The sequence below is a fragment of the Orbicella faveolata genome, unplaced genomic scaffold, assembly GCF_042242905.1.
Source record: "Orbicella faveolata isolate gen_17 unplaced genomic scaffold, um_ofav_v1 contig_47, whole genome shotgun sequence".
NCBI lineage: Eukaryota > Metazoa > Cnidaria > Anthozoa > Scleractinia > Merulinidae > Orbicella > Orbicella faveolata.
In genome coordinates, this window is record NW_028301577.1 from 17,922,243 (window position 1) to 17,941,536 (window position 19,294).

General features: G+C 37.3%; 1 protein-coding gene and 1 long non-coding RNA gene across 3 annotated transcripts; one reads left to right on the plus strand and one right to left on the minus strand.

Annotated features, from left to right (window-relative positions):
- Positions 1-838: 838 nt before the first annotated feature.
- On the minus strand, positions 839-16,665 carry LOC110041772 (acetylcholine receptor subunit alpha-like). Of its 2 annotated transcripts, XM_089280053.1 has the most exons (7): positions 16,564-16,665; positions 10,876-11,783; positions 7,014-7,108; positions 5,953-6,107; positions 4,871-4,915; positions 4,121-4,230; positions 839-3,513 (listed from the first exon to the last, which is right to left on the minus strand). In XM_089280053.1, exons 3-7 carry the CDS (start codon positions 7,099-7,101, stop codon positions 2,268-2,270), a joined length of 1,644 nt encoding a protein of 547 aa, XP_089136179.1. In that variant the 5' UTR covers positions 7,102-7,108; positions 10,876-11,783; positions 16,564-16,665; the 3' UTR covers positions 839-2,267. The 2 variants fall into 2 exon arrangements, with proteins under 2 accessions (XP_089136179.1, XP_020602761.2); XM_020747102.2 differs by lacking the exon at positions 10,876-11,783.
- LOC149097445 (uncharacterized) lies at positions 9,003-17,702 on the plus strand. Its single transcript, XR_016204275.1, has 2 exons — positions 9,003-9,371; positions 17,094-17,702. It is a non-coding gene; the product is annotated as an uncharacterized LOC149097445 (long non-coding RNA).
- Positions 17,703-19,294: the final 1,592 nt, after the last annotated feature.

The following is a 19,294-nucleotide window of genomic DNA, read 5'->3' on the forward strand; positions in this document are numbered from 1 at the left end:
TTCGTAGTTATCTACCTACAAAGAGCCATTGAAAGTTCATTATCCGATGATGACCAATGCTTAATCCTTCAGCTGCTGAAGTGTCGTTTGTCGCGCCAAGTATTATCAAATGCACTAGGCATGCTTGAGTACGATCGAAAGTGATTCAGAATCGCCGGCTCTAGATCTCTGTCATATGAGTTGCAACTTGCCGGTTAAATCAAAGTGATCAGATGTGAACCAACTCTGAACCGAAAAACAATCACCCCTTTATTAGACTCGTGCGTTTTCGCAGCCTTGGCGCCGGTTATGTTATTACAGCTGTTTTTAGTTGAGTGGTTCATTGCGTTGTTTTCGCTAGTTTCACGAGAGCGATTTTTAATGGGCCGTATCCAAATTACTTTTAGTCTCTATCTTAAAGCGAGTCTTGGTGCTCATCCTTTCACTATGAAGATGAAATTTCATTCATGCAAATTAAACTCATTTTCATATGAATGGTTGTGCACCGCAGGCCTCGCTTTGATAGAAAGGTTTAAGGCAACTCGGAAATCTGCTATCGAGTCTCGTAAAACCAAGACCAAAGTAATCACTCTGGCCAATCATAAAGGGCGAAGACAACTGAACAAATCATTTAAGACATTTAAATCTCGAAGAAAGTACAAATGCACAGCAGCTCGAGGTTCTTCCCGTCTTTTCCCTGAAAGAGGCGTTTTTGCGTTTCGTGTCGCATTTTTCCAAGAAATACCAACGAACCAGCTACTGACAGCTGCTACTAAATATTGCGAATATGCTATCATCAATATGAGAAGCGTTTTCTGTATTCGGCGATTTCTGATTTGCTAAATAGTTTTCGGTGCTCTTTTGCTGTATCAAGTTTGCCTTTTTCCTTTCTTTATTTCTTTAGTGTTGGCTAATGGTAACAATTTATGACAACAGTAAGTGCTCAACAAGTTGACGTGATTACTGGAACTCTTGAAGTAGTATATCAAACACGACAGACCTTGTTTGACCACATTTCCAAACACCGAGAAGAATGATGAAAATACGACCCGCAGCGGAGTATTTTTGACGAAGTTCGAGGTGTTTGGAAATGTGGTCAAGCACTGTCCTGAGTGTTTGATATACCTTCTCAATCTAAACTAAAACTAAGGAGAAAACGGAGAAATAAAATCGTAAAAATCTATGCTAATTAAGATTAGATATCCAAACATTGTCACGGTGATGATATCCTTTGTTTAAACTTGATGAATTATTAATGAGTTTGAGCAAGTGATTTTCACACTAGTAAAAGAACGATTTATTGTAACTTCGTCCGACACATTTTCATGATACACCACTGTAACCAGTAACTGCTCTTTACCGTCGCGTATAGTTAATAGATAAAAATTTTCCTGACTTCAATTACGCCTTCAGATGACTGACAAATATTGGATAATGCGAATAATCAAGCTTTTCATAGTACTGGAGAAATTAACTACAATATTAAAAAGCATGTAGTTGTAATAATTGAAACAGGCTGCGATAACGCATAATGAACAAACACTCGAATTCAAGATATTTTCTGAACAAAGCTGTATATAGAAAATGTTAACATTGCCAACGATCGGAAATTTACAAATAGTGCACTGCGATTGGAAACTTTTAAGCTGTAATTGGCATCATAACTTCTCACATATCTAACACAAGTTAACAATGTTTTGTTTAGTGTAATTTTTGTTGTTGATCTCATGTTAAGACTGGCTAAATATGAGGAAAACGTTAAGGAACTCAGTCACGGCATTTTGAGTTATTACCAATCTGAAAATAAAAGTTCGCTAAGATAGAAAAACACCAAAGAGATAATAATAAGCCATAATGGAACAAGGATTGTTTAGGATGAAGAAGATTAACACGGATTGCAGACGACGAATTTGAGAAACTAAGGCTAAACTTTTCAAGATGCACAAACCCTGACGTATAGCTACGTTAAGTTTGTATTGAAGCATGGGCGATAAAACAGCACAAACCAACAGTTTTCAATCTATGCTGTCTCACCCTTAATGTAATTGTTGTAGCTCATTGGCATGTTTGATATTCTTCGATATCGCTGGATCAACTAACGTGCTACCTCGAAGTGTTACTCTATTATAACTTTCTTAGCACGTAAAAGTAAGCAAAGAGATAATTATAAAAATGCAGTGCATTCAAATTAAGGCTTGACATTTCGCTGAATGCTGATCGTTTAAGGCAAAAAAGGGATAAAATTCAGTTCCATGGATTCACTGGATTATTTATCTCTTGCATTGCATCTATTCGTCAACTAATGGTTCAGGATTATCCTTTGTTAACTTGTTCAAATCTTGCCACAACTTTGGTGCCCGTAAGAATATTGCCGAGACCGTGATTATGCCGCAAATAATCGCCACAACGAGGAAAAAGCGATCCAGAATCCTTGCGACTAAAGTCCATTCCCAATGTCTGATTGCCAACTCGTCCTCGCTCAAGGTATCGCTATCATCCATGTACGGACGAGCTTCTTCGTTGTTTTTAAGTGGACCTTCTAGCGCCTCGTGTGGATTTTGGAATGGGTACGAGTTGACAACGTAGTTCATTTGGCGTCCACGATTTTCCATGTCCGTGGTCACTGGTTCAGAAACCGAAGGCCCACAGTAGATGGTGTCACTGAATGTTACCATATTGAATCCCTGGATCTGCTGGTCTTTGATGTCCTCTGGTTTCTTCTTGATCGACCTTTTGCGTGATTCGTTTTGGATCCCAGATCTCTGTCGCTGTCGACGTCGGCTTCTTCTCATGGTTTTTCGACGCACGATTTTTCTTTTCTCGGAAGTATTGGTCAGGAACACGATAGTCGCGATCCAATCAATCACAAGCTTCTTCACCCATCCGGGCATTTTTCGATTCGTTCTGTGGTAGAAGTTCAAAATCATGGTCGTCACCACCACAGAAGCTCCGATCTCCATGATAATAGCAAAATAATACTGTCCCAGTATGGGAAAATCATAAGATGGCATGATCTCTGATGTGAGCTGTTGAAAGACGGTCATAGCCAACAGTACCGTAATACTCAAACCTATTCGCTCACCCGATTCCGGCGGCAGGATAAATCCAAGAAAAATCATGGACGAGATCAGGCAGCAAGGCACAATCAAATTGATGAAGTAATCCGTGCTTTCCCTCCCCATCTTGATGGTGACGGTTATTTCGACGAAGGGATCGTCTGGACAGCGTTGATAGTATTGCTCGCTTCGTTGCATCTTAACTTTGTAAATTTCCCACTCGCCATTTTCTTGGAAATACGCAGCTGGGAATTTAAGCTTTTTCAGAGGCTCAATGTTCAGTGTGCGAGCATCGTACACCAACGAGCCGAATTTGAGCTCGCATGTCTGAATATCAAAGGGAAAGTACTTTACTTTGATTCCACACAGGGTCGTAAACATCTTTGGGTTGAACCAAGTGTTGGTACCGTTTGAGTACAGGGTTACACCAGATCGATAACTGCTTCTTCCGCCTGCAAAATGGTCCTGACCATCATTGCTGAATACAAAACAACATTAAAAGAATAGTTCTCAAACAAACTGCTTTTCATGATCAATTTATGGAAATATGGTTAAAACATTTTTGGAAATTGAAAGCCGAAAACTACGTTAGTGTTTATTAAAATATTGGACACAAATCTTGCCACTAGGTTTTGGGTTTGGCGTTGTTATAAGGTCACAACAAAACAGGCCACTGTGGAGATGTCAAAACAAGTCTTCATGACAAACCATTCACGTAATAATATGTTTGACCCCCACATTCATCTTCATATGAAGCAAACTCATTTTCACATGAAAAGTTTCAAGCCAGGACTCGGTTTGAAACAGAAGCGATAAAAAAATCGGAAATGACCCATTTAATTATCTAATGCTGACAACAGGGTCAACCGTGTGCGTCATGCTACCCAAAATGGCAGCCTGCTAGAAATTTAAGCTCGAAAATGGCTGATTTTTATATCCAATTTTTCACAACTCGCATTCTTTGCAATGATGCATTTCCTCCGGACAACTTGCGAACAATGTAAAGTCAATTTTAGAGGTTTCCTATTTCTAAGTGTTTTTACCCTTCAATTAGATGTTACGAGTTCAATAAATCGACAGCTTACTTGTTGTACAGATGAATATCGGGAACCCAGACCCTCTTAGGTTCCACGTGGAGTTTTCTAATTCCTTGGAAGTCAGACACATTCCACCGCAGCATAGGATTTATCCATATCTTGTGAATTAAAAACAGGACATAAGAAAGCACGGCCAATGTTGTTAGCATGACTATGTATTTGAGCTTATTTAGCATTTCCAGGAGTCATTTTATCGAATCAGAGTTATATACAAAATGCAAAACTCTTTTCTTATCCACATACGAAAGTATTTCCTTTGCTTTATATATTCCTCTCTTTCTGGGAATTTAGTGAGCGGAATTTGAATATTTTGTAACAGGCGGGTTTTAGTTATGAATGGTGGTATTAGCACAGAGCCATTAGAATCATTTAGGCCGTTTACACTTGGTGTCCAAGCCTTATGCTTAGGGACTGACACTTAATAGTGCCGCGTTCAGACATTGGATACTCCAAGTACCCAAGTACCATTAAGTGACTGAGCCGCTCGGGACCATGTACACGGGCACGGGCACTGCGCCCGAATTCTGGTGTGAGTACTTGGTAAAAAGATGTGTTCACGTTAGTACCCAGAGAGAATGGTGCTCTGGCACTGTGCACGGGTACCAAGTGTAAACATAGCCTCGGTGTCTCCTTTTATTATAGATTTCTCAGAGACAGAATTTAGGTCAGAATAAAAAAATATATACGCCAGTTATGTTGTAAGTTCGAGAAGTTTTGGCGCAGGCTTACACCACAAACCTGTTGAACCCAGCCATACACTGTTAGAGATTGTTCTTTTGCGTTCTGCGGAGAAAAGGTAATGGAAAAACCATTGAGTTCTAATATTATTGGTCGACTTGTAGAGTCAGAAAATTGAGAAGATAGCACTGAGAAAATTGTCGATATCAGCAAGGTGTCCGTATTTCTCTAGGTGAACTTAAGAGATGTAAGTAGATTGAAGCAATAAATTTAACTCTCCTTGATAATTGACACAACATTTTTGAGAAGTTGAAAATTAATTGCACTCAAAGATAGTTAACATCTCTTGATAACTCCAGTTATTTCCGTTGAATCTGCACCTGGTCCGAACACAGGCTTCAAATTATGTTCGTTCATTAGGTATGCAAATTGCAACCCTACTCAGATGGTAAAGGGGCTCAAGTTCGTTGTTAGCAATCTCTCTCAATCTTCCAGTCTTTGTAGTATACCTCTTTTTTGAGGTTCATTTCGTTCTGACCAAAATAAATGATTTCAAAATAGTACACTTTACTGAGTAACTGTTCTGATTGGTTAAGCAACTCAAGAAATGCAACTTTCAGAAACCATTTTTTTGTTAGTCTGAAGAATTTCTCGTGCTTATTTATTCCAAATCGCACTCGAAATCATGTGTTTGCTAATAATAAAGTCCTGGTCAAACGGACTCGCAAGTAGTCGCAAGTAGCCACGAGTTGAACTTGCGTAGAGACTTGCGTTGGGTGGCCAAACGGATTCGCAAGTTTCCTCGCAAGTACACGCAGGTCGCAAAAAAACCCATTTCAAGGCAGACATATTCTGTATTTCATTGGCTAATAATAGGTTAATGAACGTCACTCAACTTGCATTGACTTGGGTTGGGTGGCCAAACGGTGAAAAACTTGCGTCGACTTGCGTGAAAACTTGCGTGAAAACTTGAGCGCAAGTCATCGCAAGTCAACGCAAGTGCACGCAAGGCCTGGCCAAACGGAGCCGCAAGTAGACGCAAGTTGAGAACAACACGACATGACAACAACACGACATGACGCCTTTCATCTCCTTTAATCGTTTTATAATTAATGAAAGTGAATCACTTTTTTTTCACTTACCACGTTGACGATTTTAACCAGATCAAATCCAAAGGAGACATTAATTGTGCTTGAGAGATTAGTCAGCGGCAACAGGTCGACGCTGTAGTAGCTGTCATTGAACAATCGTTTATGCAGTTTCTTTTCTGGGCTGAGATCTTCACCAAGCGTTATTCCTAAAGTACACAGGAAATACATAGAAACCTCCTCTATTTGTATTGAAAATAAAAAATAAATTAATTACAATATTTAGAGAGGAAGCCACATCAGCTCTAGCTTGTTTTTATGAGGGTCCTCCATCCTGGTCGAATTGGAATTTGGGAATATTGGTTTGAGCGGACGGAGGAAAACCAGAGAACCCGGAGAAAAACCCTCAGAGCAAGGAGAGAACCAACAACAAACTCAACCCACATATGGCACCGGGCTGGAATCGAACCCGGGCCACATTGGTGGGAGACGAGCGCTCTCGCCACTACGCTATCCCTGCTCTTTTTGTTATTTATATTTGTTCACGTGCATTACCTGTTTCTAGAAGTGAACGGAGGTTTAGTTCCGGAATCGAGAATTCGAACCTCGTGAGATAAAAACTATGAGCTCAGAGGAAAGAACAAAGCAAAGCAAACGAGACCAATATTCCCCACCAAGAAAAGAACAATCAGGTTGCCGTCATAAAAGTTTAACGGAGATTGCCTGCCAAACCGATGAAGCAAGGAAGAGGTCTACTTATCCAATACAAACTGTTTTCTTTGGTACAATGTTTTGAAATTGAAAACCATAAATTTTTCGCCGAACCTAATTTGCAAATTTCGGACCGCCCAAGGAACCAGTGACAATTCTCCCTGACATCGTGGACCAGTTTTTGATAAAATTAGTATGCTCCGTCACGTGACGTGTTTAGACCAATCGCTTGTAAGGAGAAGTACTGATAAGCCATAAGTTACCAATCCTGGATGGAATTTGAACAAGTCGGTCTGGTCTGGAACAGGACTTTTGAGGCCATATTATAGTATCCTCTATAATCACAACACGTTCAAGTTTTGTGCTATTTTAAGACGTTATACATTAAAATCTTTGCAGCTTACCTGTTGATAAAATGAATCCAAGAAGATCAACTAAAATGATAAGCTTTCTCTGTCTCTGGAAAAACATCTTCTTTCGTCCATCATTCATGTGCCTTCTATCATGCAAGTAAATTCATGGAATTAGGCTCTCTTTCGCTTTAGTTTAAGAATACATATCAAACAAGCTTGAGACGGTCTAACTTGACCTCTCGAGAAATCTCGAATTAAATTTGTACAGGTATTCAAATGATTTTGAGTGTAATTTGTAATAAATAATTGAGCCCAAGTCAATTTTTCAAAGACTAAAAAAGATTGCACCAGCCCGTAGAGTGAGTGCAATCTGTATTGAGTATTTTAAAAATACGAGTGCTTAGTTATTCCATATTGCACGAGAAAAAAATCGTTTGGCTACTTGTTAATAATATGCATGCAAGTTAATTTCAACTTTCTGCTGGTAATTTTAAATTTTTAGCACTCAATTTCAACTTTCTGCACTGTTTTGGATTGATACTGCTAATGAAGTTATCAGCGGCTTGACACAAAAACGAGGCGACAGGTCAATTCGGCATTGTATTGACCCTTTCGCCTCGTTTGCACGCCTTTTAAACAAAAGAATATTTGACCTCAGACTAAACTGACCAGCCCTCAGCCAATAAGCATGCCTAGATTTTTGCATTTATGTCCCTCTATTGTGTGATGTCTTTTGACTGAGCTATGTTAACACGCCACTCAGTTTAATTTCATCTCTCGTCTCGATGCTCGTTTTGTTTTGTTTTGTCTTTTGGAAAATACGGGCCATGCCTTCCCTACGAGCCAGTTTGTTTACCCAATACATCAAATAAATCGTAAACTACTCGGATATTTTCGACTTGTTTTATATAATGAAGAAACAAGAACGAACGTAACTGTGAAGTCATCTAAGCGTTTTTCTTACAATAGATAAGCAAGAACCAATCAAAATAATAATAATAATAATAATAATAATAATAATAATAATAAAATATTTATATAGCGCCAATCCACTATTTGTCCATGGCGCTTTACATTAAATAATTTAAAAATATATATATTCAAAAAGCTAAAAAAGGGGAGGGAAAAAAAATTAAAAAATAATCTAAAAATTGAAAGAGTTAAAAAGCTCGTTTAAAAAGATATGTTTTTAAATGCCGTTTAAAAATGTCAATCGAACTACTGGATCTTAGTTCAAGTGGGATCGAGTTCTATAGTCTCGGTGCCGCCACAGCAAATGCTCTCTCTCCATATGTTTTCAGTCTAGCTTTCGGGGTCGCCAGAAGGTGTTGAGAGGACGATCTTAATTTCCGTTGAGAGGTGTTGTACTTAAGTAATTCACTGATGTAGTAAGGCGCTGTTCCATTGAGAGCTTTGTAGACCAGTAGGAGAATTTTAAAAATTATACGGTAGCAAACAGGTAACCAGTGGAGCTGTTTTAGGACAGGGGTGATATGATCAAATTTCCTAGTGCGAGAATGCGAGAATTGCGTGAAGTTTATTCTGGAGTTAACCGTTAAAGGAACACTGTTACAAAACATTTGCTTAAAACTGTTATAAATTCACGAAATGGTCCCTAAAGTTATGTCGACTGCTGCAGTTCACAGTTAAAAGGGACACTGTCACCATTTTCAGCATGATTTTGGAAATATCAAAAACATATATCATAGGTAATAAGAACTTATTTAGCTATAGTTCTAACTAAATGACAGGTACCGTCAACGAGAAAAGTCAACAATAGTCAAGCAGTCTCAGAACTGTTGGTTTTAAACGCTTGGCTTTTAAAAACCGCCGTTTGCTCTATAATTAATTGCACAATTTAGCTCTAGAACTTTAGGTCATTTATAAACGACTGACTGACTGACTGACTGACTGACTGACTGACTGACTGACTGACGGACTGACTGACTGACTAAACGCGGCGATTTAACTTCAAACTTAATTAATATGCCTTTAAGGTTATTCATTATTCAAAAGGTTCACAAACTGCTACAGCTTAGATAGACATTTTCAATTTTATTCACCCCTTTCGGTCGCCTCCAATTAAGGTCTTCCTATGTGACGTCACTGTTTTGCCATTCTAAAAGTGTTTGTGATTGGTTGATTTTAAAACGTTGGAATAAATTGTAATTAACAATGTGTAAAATGATGAGTAATTTTACCAGCGCTTTTTTAATTTGACATAACTTACCAGAGAAGACAACTGAATATAGGCCAGCTTTTGATATGTCTATTCAAGTTTTTGATCAAAATTGTGACTGTCATTTCGCTTGATTCAACGCAAGCTTCACACTGACTATGAAATTCACGACATTAGCTAAGTCATCTGAACTGCATGCAAGAAGACCTGTTTGTAGCACAACAAACAAGGTATTAATTGGTTTCCTTCATTTATTGTGTAGGTTTATTTTGCTTCGGTTTCAACTTTGATTTTCGTCAAAAGCACCGAATACTGTAAACAGCTGCCATTTCAGCATAAGATGGTTGCTTTTAAAACACAATGGCGGCCGGGAACTGCTTCATTTTTTTCCATAAACGCTGCTAGGATACCGGTCCAACAAATCCGCGCTTGAAATGAAGAATAAGGTGGTTCTTGAATAATTCTACAAGGTCGTTCTTGAATCTCTTTATTTTTGCTAAATGTACCTGCACAAAGTTAGGGAGTGTGATAAACATATCAAACTCATACCCTTCTTCATTATAAGACTGATAATCAGTCATTCTTCACAAGCCAAGAGGGTCAGTAACGCCAGTTATTCCCCGCCAAGATGTCAATTTGTTTTACCGCTCCGGTTGTGAAAAAATAGCTTCCGCTGAAGAAATATTTATCGCGTTCCCTCTGAGGGCGCGAATAACATGCACGCTTTTTTTTTTTTTTTTCAACAATCTAGTTTTGAGATTTTGTTCTCCTTTTGAAGAATTTCGTGTTAACTAAAATAATATTGTTAGAGAAGGTTCGTGTTTCTTTACACTGCAGACTCACTGATACCGAATTAGAAATTTCTACGGCTGTAAATGCCTTTTAATTGTAAGATATGTAAATTTTTACGTTTAAAAACTCTTAAATGCGTAAGATAAAGATATTTTTCACGGTTATATCGCGTGACTCGATCTAGATATTTTATGATAAAACATTTTAGCTCTCGTACCTTCTCTTATTTACAAACCCATAAAATAAAACTAATGTAATGCTGACCATCTGGTTCGACAGGCTTAAAACACATCCACGTTTTAAAGCTTTGAGAAATTGAAAAAAAAAAAAAAAGAAAGGGATTGGAAATTGAAACATTGTCCTCGCGAGTGAGACGCTACGAATAACAGTGGCCGATTCGACGACGATTTCACAAAACATGACAATTCTTTCAGGAGTAAAACAATAGACTTCCGCATTTAAAATAATGAAAGGCCAAAAACCAGCAATAAAAGCCAGCCCCTTCTAATTGCACTGTGATGCCCGACTGTATGTTGTGAAATGTATTGAAAAACTGTATTGATGATCCCGAACCAGTCGATGTCAAAACTAGGAGGACCCTAAGTCACCATACACGCTATCATTTTTTTTTTTTGCGATAATCTTGTCGAAGATCGCGCGTTCGACAGTTAGTGTTTGGGAGACAATAAGCCACCTTTTAAATAAACTCAGTTAGTAAATTAGTTAGAGCGGTGCCTTCTCTGGCTTATCCAGTCGAAGATGACTGAAATCAAAGTGAAAACAATCAATTTTTTCCAGCACATGAAACATGAATTCAACGGAATGGAACAAGAGAGTCTCTGTATATATAAATGTTAATGAATTTTAAATACTAAACCGAACCTTTCTGAGGTTTTTATAAGGCTTCACCCAATAAAAATTTTATAAAGAGTAAAAACTTACCCGAAATAGAACGTAGCATGTTCATCGCCCTTTGCTCAAAATTAAATTTCTCTTGACTTATCGTTGGTTTTTAGTGACATCTAGGGCTCTTCGAGTAAACAACACGCCATTTTATGAGATTGCCAAGCTTGTGCTCCAGCATCTAATTATTAAAACAGGGCTGTAATGCATTTCACTGTTTTGCTTAATTATAGCTTTTTGACAATATGGAGCCAGCTGTAAACTAGGGTTGACTGAAAAGCAGGAGTCAGAGATCCGAGCCAATCGAAATCGTGTGTTGGTTAATGGTCTTGCGATTTGACAAATAGCATGTCTTGAACATTAAATGAACATAACGTGCTCAGTAGATCATTTATCATTACACATCCTCTCTCAGCCAGAGAAGAAAGAGTTTTGATTTGCTTGTACTATATCTGTTAGGAAATAACGAGCTTCGGTTTGTAATCATGGCCGCTTCGTCTTATTTTGTGTCCAACTGAAATGTGGTTGCACCGCGTTCTTTGAAGGCGACTTTCTACTGATTAAAAGTCAATTAAAGCAAAGACAATTTGCCTTCGAGCAGTTTCAAAATCAGGAAATTTTTACACAAGGACGCCTTCGAACCGAGTCGGTCATTAAATATGTACTTGAAGCCATATTTTCTTGGTTGCGGTAGATGTGGCATGTCTGTATGTGATCAGCGGTAATGGGTGGCATTCTTTTTCGTACGGCAGAATAACTTGTAGGATTCAATGAGAGGATTGTATCTTATTAACCCCGGGCCATACTGTATTTTAAGGATCTGTCTATACTGTTATCCCGCCATATCATATCTGTATCTTGTGTTATCTTATCATTGCACGTCACGGGCTTATTTTTTCCTTCGACGGCTGCAACGTGATGGAGTCGATGTTCCTGTTAAGTTAAATCTATGGGCAAAATAGAAAATATTAAGTTTGATTGATAAGACTGAGAATTAAAATGTGTCACTCAACTAGTCTGAATATTATCATTTCATAACCAACGTTTTTCCTACAACAATTTTCTTTCAAAGAAAGTGCGTCGTCGGCAGCAGAGCTTAACATACAGGACTGCCCCCGCAGAAGTGAGATATATTTGACCGCCCGTTGGCCAATCGACTTGAGAGGTTCATCTAAGGCGGCTTTATTACAGTGTGGACAGACTGCATGTTAAGACAGAATACTTCACAACTGTCAAAAATACCATTCTCAACCAAAACATTTGATTCACCAAACAATTAGGTTGGGCTCCATTTTACCATGAAGCGAAAATAAATAAGTCAATATTGGTATATAAACGGATTCTAGGGAAGTGCCCATTTTATCTTACCCAGATCCTTGTTAGGAATGCAGACGTGAACAGAAGAACGAGCAGGCATGGTCAATTAAACCTTGTCTGCCCCCGATTCAAACGGGAGACTGAGGGTGGAAGGTCTTTCTCAGTATCGACTAGCCGTCTCTGGAATATGATGCCTGCCCATATTAAAAACCAACCTCATCTTGCAAGCTTCAAAAAATCCATTTTTAAACATTATATGGACAGTTATAAGGAATTGGACCATTTAATCATCTAAATTTTTAATTTTCTTGTTTTAATTGTTAGACTTGATCCAATGCTTTGCTTTTTAATATTTTTTTTTTGAACTCACTTGCGCCCCGAAACATATTTGAGAATCTTTCTATATTTTTAATTTTTAACACGTCATCTTTTTTATTCTGTAAATATTTATATGAGGGCCACTGGTTTTTCAGTGATTACTGTTGTGTGCTATCCTCAATAAGTAAAGTTGATTATTATAATTATTATTATAAACGAGCGTGGTAAAGCCTTTACGGAACGTATTGTCGTCGGCGGAGGTGAGGGTTGGGCAGGTTTTCTGAAGCATCTGAAGAAATCTTTCGACGCATAAAATGTCCTAAAAATAATACTTATTTTCTTCAAGCAATCTTGTATTATTTTTGACGATTTTGCGAAGATTTCCGAAAATTCCCCAAAAGTTGCCCGAAGGCCACACGAACGTTTCCGAACATTTTCCAAAGGTTACCTCCAAAGTTTCGGTCATACAGGCACCAAAAAATTTAAGTACAGTTAGAGCGGTTTTCAACTGAGTGTCGTAAAACCAAAACCAACCCAATTACTTGCCGACTAGACTACTCAGCCAATCTAAAACCTTACTAAAACCAAAACAAAAACCAAAGTAATTGCCTGATTGCTGTCGACACTCAATTGTAAACGGCTTTATAGGGTCAAGCATGATATCAAACAAAACATCATCGATATCATCACAGTAAAACTATCGTAATTTTACACGTGTTAAATTACAGCTTTTCTCAGGGCTGGAAATCCTTATAAAACACCGCAGCTTTCATAATGATTTTGTTTACCATGATAAAGGATTGGTCAGATCATAAATATGATAACATCAATCAAGGCCATTTCTTGTTGTTGATGAAGATCACTTCTCAGCAATTTTGAAGACATAGAATACAACACTATAAGCATGAAATCTAGAGTAAGTCATAAAGTAAAACTTGTCGGACAAAAGCCAACCTTTGCTCTAAAAAAATAGATTATTTTTTAATGATGGTAAAAGCATGGCCCAATTTTACTTAAGCTCTTCTCACTTAAACCTTGAGGTGGGGCATATCTCTGATGTTGTCTTCCTTGGAAGGCATTATGTCTCACTTGCTTTATCATTCATTATTCATGCTCGCATTTGTGACTTTCATCGAAATATTATTTGAAACAAATAGGTCTGTGTTTTCGTAACTTACTCCTGGCGTTTGTCCTGGCATCCACAATTACTCTGTCACTAAAAATCACAGAGCACACGTCATTAAGCGATATTTCACAATTTCAAATAAAAGCAACAAATTCATGCATGATGTCCTGTAACATAGTGTTAACTCGCTTAAATGCAAGTTCTTGAAGCGTTTGAGCTCTGGAAAAAGAGACAGTTTGATTGAGTGATAATACCCTGGGTTTCAGAGTGCGGGAACAAACATCAGCTTTTCAAAAAAGGCACTTGTTTCCAAGTTGATTAGTTCGTGTTTGTGAGAGAAAAAAATATACTGATTAAAAACCACCTGGTCTATTCACAGTCACTTGAACAGTTTCGTTGCCAGAAGACGTGATCCTTTTACTCAGCAGATTTAAATTTGGCTATCGCTGACTGGAAACGCTCTGAGGACGAAGCACTGTCGGTAACCGGAAGTCAAATGTTCCCTTCTTTAACGCGCATCATCACGGGGTTTTTCATCAAATATGCCATATTTATATAATTAAAATGCATGCAAAAACAAAAATTTTGCAATTCATTGTACGAGAAAAAGGGTATGAGAAACAAGAGCTTTGTTCAGAAACGTCTGTAATTAAGTTTGATTCCACGCCACATGTTGACATGAATATGTCACAACAACAAATAATAGCCAAAAAAAAACGTCAGACTGCGCTAATTAATATAAATGTTGCCTGAAATCCACACAAACAATATAACTTCCATGCCATGCGACATGTTTAATTTGCAGTTCGTTTTATATTCAACAATAGGGACCATCTGTTCTGTTCGAAAATTTTCCACGCATATTTTGTTTTTCTAATATTACGAGTTTTGTTTGGAAATTTCAATTGAGAGATCCTTTGCATCGACATAGTAAAGCGCATGAGCTTGCGGACACAACAAAACAAGAGTAAAACAATAACGTAGATATTGTAACTTATACATGTAGGCAAAAACAGAAAGGACTAATACAAATTGCAAAAATAACATTTCTAGCAAATTATGGTCTTGGGTATCCATATGGTTCCTCCAGTGCGAATCTCAGAATCAATATCTGGAAAGAACTCTTAAGTTCAGGAATATCCATTAGCGTTCATATTTTTTGAGATGTACCTTGAGTTGAATTTAGGGATTTTGTTGTTCGTTTGGCTTGGGAAATTCAGCAAATATTTTTTTGCCTGTTTTTAAAATAAAGCACTGCTTTGATCATTTGCATGTAAATAATTTGATATCTAGAAGATTTATTTTATTAAGATGGCTTTAAAGTTTAGATTTCACTATTTTTGGGGGGTGCTGTGTATATAACTCAAGGTAATTTTGTCTGAAAAAAAAGACAAGTCTTAAGACAGTTCTTATAGCTTGGAAAAATTGCCTTCCCTGGGAAAAGGTCATTTTTCCACTTAAAAGTAAGCTTTAAATTTAAGCAGCGACATTTAATTCACAGGATACAGGAACAAAAATTATTATCTATTTAGTTCTTCGACTTCCTTTCAGCTGCGTTTACTTTTCAGGAATAATAAAATGAATGAACCACAGGAAGTAGCATGAACTGAAAAGCCTTCCTTCCTTCCTTCAACTTTTAATTTTGAAGCCTCGAAGACCTTGAATTTCTTTAATTAAAAAGGACGATAAAATAGAACAATCGTTAGTTACTGGATTTGGTCTTGATCGGACACCAAATTCTCAGAAGCAACATTTCTTCTTGTATGGAAATCGCCCAGGAGAATTTATGTTTTGACCTTGGGTGTAGTTTAGATGCACGTAATAAATAATTTAAATCAATTTCTGTAAAGGGCTCATGAAACTAGTCTTTGAACTGTTCTGAAATTAGAGACTTTAATTTTGAGCTTTGTTCTGTCGGTTAGTATAATTATGAGTTATATGTGGAAATAAATTGTTAAACTGAGATTTCTTGACGCTTTAAAACATGCAAAGGTAACAAATATACAAAAAAATATACAAAGTGAAGAATGATCATCGCAGCAAATTTTCCAATTTAAGCAATTGGAAAGAAGAAGCCTGACAAAATCAGGGCTTTAACGGGATTCGAACCGGTATCGCGGAGGTCACGGCTTCGAATCCCGTTGAAGCCCTGATTTTTTCAGGCTTCTTCTTTCCAATTGCTTAAATTGGAAAATTTACTGCGATGATCATTCTTCACTTTCATCTACAACCGCAGTTCAAATATGAATTATTTCATATATACTTCACATCAAAAAAAATATACAGTCGGGTTTCAATAAACAAAATTATGTGACTTCAAAAAATTGTCACTAATTGAAGATTTGATTCTCTTGCCGTTTAAAAGCTATGCAAATAGTTAAAAGTGGCTACGGTTTAATCTGGTTTAAGATGATCGACATTTCATGACGCTAGCTGTGCTTTGATCATGACTTTACAGTCCAAACAAAATAAATTATCTTAAAATTAAATGAGGAGTTATTTCTTACGTTGGAAAAGCATCAGATTCCAAGTAAGAGGGATAGATAAAAAAAATAATGCAATCAAAGTACGCCATGGTAACTACAACACATGTTTCCAACGTTCTGATAGCCAGTAACACAAAATTCAATACACAGATTCGATCACCAAGCATGTGAAAAGTTACGTTTTTCGCCCTGCAGCATGAATAGATCATAGTCGATCGAATCCCATCGATTTTGTGACTTTTACTTTGTCAATCAAGCTTAAAACGCATAACTGTACATGAAAAATAATGGACACCGATAATTACCTTTAATTTGGGATAGCATGAGCCCAAACTTTCGAGATGCAGAGAGCTTATTACTAGTATATCACTTCGAAATCAAGAAGGTTCTTATTCGTGATAAAACGTTTCAAGCAGTATTCAGTCGGTATTCTTAGGGTGGATTTTGTCTTTTTTTACTAATATTCAACTATTTCCTTACCTTGTGACTCAAATATATTTGCAAATCGTGCCTTGTCAGCAGAAAAAGACCATGCTCTCTTGGGTCTGATAAGCGAAGAACCGTGTCGCTCAGAAGTCGGAGTGTTTTAAATTGATTTATCACGTGGTGGGCGGAGGGAAAGATGTTGATATAAAATATACTTTTTAAGGAGGGGGGGGGGGGGGGGGGACTTCGATCCGAACTTTCTCCTAGTCTTCGGTTGCGTTTTGCTGTCGTCAGGATCTAAAATGCTTCCAATTTCCCCTTGAAATACACGCATGTTGCTGATTATAGTGTTTGAATCTTCCTGAAGTGAAGAAATTATCAAATCACAAAGGGCAAATAATCGTTCAACTGACATCGCAGGGCCCAGTTTAAAAGAGACTTTCAACGCGGTCAAAAATCCTTTCACAACACGCGCAAGGCGAGAAAGTGCTGAAGATAAGAACTGCGCGAACTAGCATTACATATTTATTTGATATTAAAAATATCAAAAATATTAAAAATACTAATAGTGTTAACTTTTTTAGGTATTGCCCTCGACCCTCGACAAAAACCTACACTCGTTCAAGTTTAAGTTCAGCATATTTGGCGAGTTATGTGGGGAGTTTGGAAAGAGTCGATCTCAAATCAGTGAAAGCTAACCAGAGTAGAGCCGAAATGAAACGGCTAACCATCAGCAAGCTGGAGTGACAGATAGCTGGTCTTTTGCTGGAGAATTTTGACTTGAAATCCTGGCTTAGGATTATATGACTTTGAAGAATATGTATCCTAATATTAACGGACTAAAACAATAGAAATTTACGTAAATTAATTCTTAACCTTCCACTCTTCTTTGCTCTTGTCGTGAATTACGTAGATCGAAGGAACGGTGGTCCAGTATGTTTTCATTTATTTTTGTCGTGCCAATTCTATTTTTACTAGTAAGCAATACAAATGAAAGAAAGTCCCAGGTGACTCTTACAAACTGCTACAGTTTCTTATTCAATGAAATGAATTTTTTTTAACAGTGTTTTCGAACTATGGTATAGCAAACAATCAATGCTAGAATTTCTACAACAACTTTCGCACTTTTAAAAATTTTGGTCTCTCGCTTTCCGGATAAAAGAGAAACAGGATAATAAACAATTATTAATTCAGCTTTCGTGTGATACGTATAATTATTATACAGACTGAGGAATATTCGAAAATGTAATTTCTTGCAATAATTTGGCTATTCAGCGTTAATTTTGCCATAAAGAAATGGCAAATCTGGCACAAAATGATGTTTTGGAGCATTGTTTTAACAGGCTGGTGAAAAGTTTGACGCGATTTTGCCTTAACAGCGCATGTTGCCAAACGAAGACAAAACGTCAACTGGTAAAAATGTAGCAAACCCTAAGAAGTTTGCCAGAAGCGAAGCTTTAAGAAAACTTATGACAGAAATTTGCTAAAACGCTTACATATTTCCCAAAACCTAATGGTAAAAATTAATACGATGACCCAGTTTTCTGCAATGGGGTAATCAAAAGTGGCAAGAACTCATGAATAATGGTGATTATTTGAAACAAAAAAAAGTTTCTTATCTCTCTTTCTGATGTCTAAACACCAAAAATGTTGATATATTTGCCAAGTTATAAAAGAACGGGCAAAAGTTACAAAAGTACGTGGAAATTTCTGTGTACCTTATGGCTACGTTAAACACAAAAGAATTGCTTAAACATTTCCATGTACCTTATGCCTACACATAAGAAAAATTGCATGGAAAATTTCATGCATCGGGTATGGCTCAGACACATCAGAAAAATTGCCTGGAAATCTCCATGTATCGGGTATGGCTCAAACACATCAGAAAAATTGCATGGAAATTTCCATGTATTGGGTATGGCTCAGACACATCAGAAAAATTGCATGGAAATTTCCATGTATCGGCTATGGCTCAGACACATCAGAAAAATTGCATGGATATTTCCATGTACCTTATAGCTACACATAAGAAAAATTGCATGGAAATTTCCATGTACCTTATGGCTACACATAAGAAAAATTCTATGGAAATTTCCATGTACCTTATGGCTACGTTATCCACATAAGAAACATTGCATGGAAATTTCCATGGTCCCTATTGCTACACATAAGAAAACTTGCAAGGAAATTTCCATGTACCTTATAGCTACACATAAGAAAACGTACATGGACATTTCCGTGTACCTTATGGCTACAAATAACAAAAGGCACATGGAAATACACAAAGACATGTATTTCCCAATCTGATAATCCATTGCTAACTTAAGTCGTGGGGAATATGAATTCTAACAACAGCTTGAAAATGACTAAATAATTAAATAATCATGATTTGAATTAACCAACGGAAAGATACATCAATATGGAACAATGGCACTTTTCTCTCTTTGGGCGAGACATCATGGGAACTGGAAATTAAAGAAACAAAAAACATCAGTCATACGTACCAAAATGTAAACCGTAGTAAAGTGTCTTTGAACTGAACGAACGATAATTGAGGTGTTCTTTCTGTCAGGATCGAGCGCCAACTGATATCACACTTCCTCTAGATCTTTGTTTGGTTGCTGTGGCAATCTGAGTAGCGGGCAACTGTTCACAGATCTAACATGTTGATTCATCAATTGACTGCAGTGGGACACAGGCCACAAATATGGGCTGACATCATTAGGTTGTAATGTTCGTGATAATTCAGAGATAGTTCAGAAGGTGATAATTTAGGGCGCGGCAA